This window comes from Loa loa (assembly GCF_000183805.2).
Source record: "Loa loa unplaced genomic scaffold supercont3.415, whole genome shotgun sequence".
Taxonomy (NCBI): Eukaryota; Metazoa; Nematoda; class Chromadorea; order Rhabditida; family Onchocercidae; genus Loa; species Loa loa.
The window spans coordinates 4,300-7,319 of record NW_018108595.1 but is presented as its reverse complement, the minus strand read 5'-3'; the positions used below and the strand labels follow the sequence as shown (position 1 = coordinate 7,319).

The following is a 3,020-nucleotide window of genomic DNA, read 5'->3' as shown; positions in this document are numbered from 1 at the left end:
ATACTATATATATATATATATATATATATATATATATATATATATATATATAGATATATATATATATATATATATATATATATATATATATATATATATATATATATACTTTTTATCAATTTATTTTATAGGTTTTTGTCAAAAATGGGAGCAGTTAATTAATTCCCGGATGGTTTTATGGAGACGAATATATGCAATGTTGAATTAAAGTGTACTTTTCAGAAATAATATGCAATTAATGGACATCATTCTAGATCACGTGCCACTTATGAAGGTCTACCGACTGCTGGTCCAAACTTTGTTTGTCGGTTGCGTAACTGGCAAGATGGTGGTGGTCGAAGTGGATTGCCAGCTGTTAGCTTATATCTTGGCGATCTCGCTGCGCGTCTTCAAACCTGTTATCATCTTACAACTAGTGGCAAATTCAGTGAAGCTGTTGAGAAGTTACGTGAGCTATTGCTGTCTGTTCCATTACTGGTTGTAGAATCGAAGCAAGAAGTTCGTTGCAGTTCTTTTTTTTGTTGATTACTTGGTCTTATTTCTGTTTATACCGATTTAAATACTAATGAAAATTTGAATTTTCACATAATGTTTGTAAATATTTTTTTTACAATTGATTTCGAGTATTTTAGAAAAAAAACCTTTTTTATGGAGTTTTGCAGATGGCAGAAGCGCAACAATTAATCGATATTTGCCGAGAATATTTGGTAGGTTTGTTGATGGAAATCGCGCGAAAAGAGTTACCAAAAGTAGTTGAAAATGCGAAGAGAAATGCGGAAATGGCTGCATATTTTACTCATTGCCAACTTCAACCGGTATATTCTCTTATATTTTTGAGTAACCAACGGCAGTTTTATCATTGGATAATATTGCTTTAATGTTATAATTATATAATAGATGTGTGGGTGGAGAACAGAGAGATAATTCCTGTGAAAAATGTGAGCATTTTTGAACGGCATTTTGAACTAAGTAAATAAGATGTGAACTACATAGTCTTTTGTTTAAAAAAGAAAAGAAGATGTAGTTTGAGAGGGGGTGCCTCTTCGGAATACTAGGAAGTCCTTCCATATCATTATTAACGAGAAAAGGCATTCACTGAAATGAGTTAGTCATTGTGTTTTATGATAATCTCTGCCAGTGTTAAATAATCTCTCGCATGCTCTTTCTATCGTTCGAGCAGAAATTTTCCATATATTTTCAAATCGGAATTTCTTTTTTTTTTGTAGTTCTGTGAGATACATCTTCGTTTCAGGTTCATCAAATATTAACTCTCCGAACAGCTGTAAATTTATTTTTCAAGCTGAAGCAAATGAAAACTTGTGCATCCTTTTGCAAACGTTTGTTAGAATTAGGTAAGTTGTTAAAAGTTTGGGATAAAACGTTTTGCTTCATTTTGCTTTTTCTGGCTATTTTTTTTCACTTCGTTTAGATATTTTTGAAGTGATCTGAGGCTGTTATTACCGTTTGTAGGACCGAAAGCAGAGGTTGCTGCGCAAATACGGAAGGTATTAGCGGTTGTTGAGAAAGAACCGAATGACACGCATGAGGTTATTTTTTTAAATCCGAAATTTCTTTTACGAAGTTGAGTAAGATATTTTAGAAAAAAAGCTTTCTTATCAAGATTGCTTATGTGAACTTTACCTCTCATCATATTTTGCTATTCTGTTTGTATGTTTCCAATTTACTGTTTTCCTGGTAGGATTTTCTACAAAGGAATCTGCGACTAAAATAACATGGAATCCATGCTTAACTCCAATAGCCATGTGAAGAACTGAATTTAAGGAAGTTACTGGATAGTTCTCCTTCCTTTCAAGTTAAATTTGTTGGATAAAGATAATTTTTGGTTTGCTGACATATTTGGCGTTTTCTCTTTTTTTTTTTTTGATATTAATATTGCAATTAAATTTATGATTTGCAGTTGGAATATGATGAGCACAATCCATTTGTTATTTGTTCGAGAAAATTCAAACCTTTGTATCGTGGAAAGCCTCAGGTTGATTGTTGTGTTCTTTTTTGGGGAAAAACGAGAAAAGGCGAATAATAATTTAGGCAACATTTTAGGCTCTGCTCAATTCTTATCGATTAAAAATGCTAATGTAGGTAATATGCTTCTAAATAAACATAAATTGGAGTGCTGGCTTGCTTTAAATGATAAGTATCCTTGGAAACTGATGTCTCATTTGACTTGGGCAAAAGCAAATGGTTTACACTGAATGTCCAGCATCTGTGATTTTGGTAGTACGAACAATGAAAATCATTAAGTTCTGGGCAACTCTACCGTTACTTTCTCAAATACTTATTCTTTCAGGTAAAATGTCCTTTCTGTGGTGCATCATACTCACCGGATATTACCGGTGAAATATGTGATGTTTGTCAAGTAGCTGAAGTAGGTCGTGATGCAATCGGTTTGAAAATATGCACTGTTCAAAGTGGACGATAAGAACTTTTTAGTTTTTCTATATATTTGGCGATGATATATTATATTTTCGCATACTTAGTTTTTGTTATCGCAGATGATTAGAAGTATCTTGAAGAAGTAGGAGCAAGGAAAAAAAAAGCCCAAAATTTTCAACCTTCCTCTTTAAAAAATGAGATGAATGAATTTACTTGAACTAATCTGTGGATTTCAATGTTATGCATGGCTTCTGGATTGAAAAATTTGAAACTGAAAGGAAATTAATTTGCATTATTATTATGCTTCTTATGATTGGTGACGGATTTTGTAAACTGAATCATATTTATTCATTTGTTAAGTTGTTTGTTATAAATATATTATAGTATCTTGTGATAAGCATTGTTTTTTAAACATTCTTCTGAAATAAACATTTTTTACACTTCTTAAAAGTTTTGCCGGATTAATATAAATCTTATTTTTATCTGTTAATTTAATTTCTAAAAGTACAAATAAGATATTTATTTGAAGCAAAAATTATTATAATGCGACAATATCCATGCAATCAGATGTAGTATATTTGCATTTGAAGATGGAGTTAATAAGTTGCTGTTGAAAATGCATCTCT

At 31.4% G+C, this 3,020-nt stretch overlaps 1 protein-coding gene across 1 annotated transcript in view; it reads left to right on the top strand.

Moving 5' to 3' along the window:
• The window catches only part of LOAG_18636 (proxenin), an 11,229-nt gene extending 8,683 nt beyond the window's left edge, over positions 1-2,546 (top strand). Inside the window, exons 23-28 of the mRNA XM_020451300.1 lie at positions 255-498; positions 663-815; positions 1,253-1,352; positions 1,471-1,547; positions 1,919-1,993; positions 2,309-2,546. Of these exons, the coding sequence (XP_020304923.1) occupies positions 255-498; positions 663-815; positions 1,253-1,352; positions 1,471-1,547; positions 1,919-1,993; positions 2,309-2,440 (781 nt within the window). The 3' untranslated portion in view covers positions 2,441-2,546. The remainder of the gene's footprint in view (positions 1-254; positions 499-662; positions 816-1,252; positions 1,353-1,470; positions 1,548-1,918; positions 1,994-2,308) is intronic.
• The last annotated feature ends 474 nt before the right edge of the window (positions 2,547-3,020 follow it).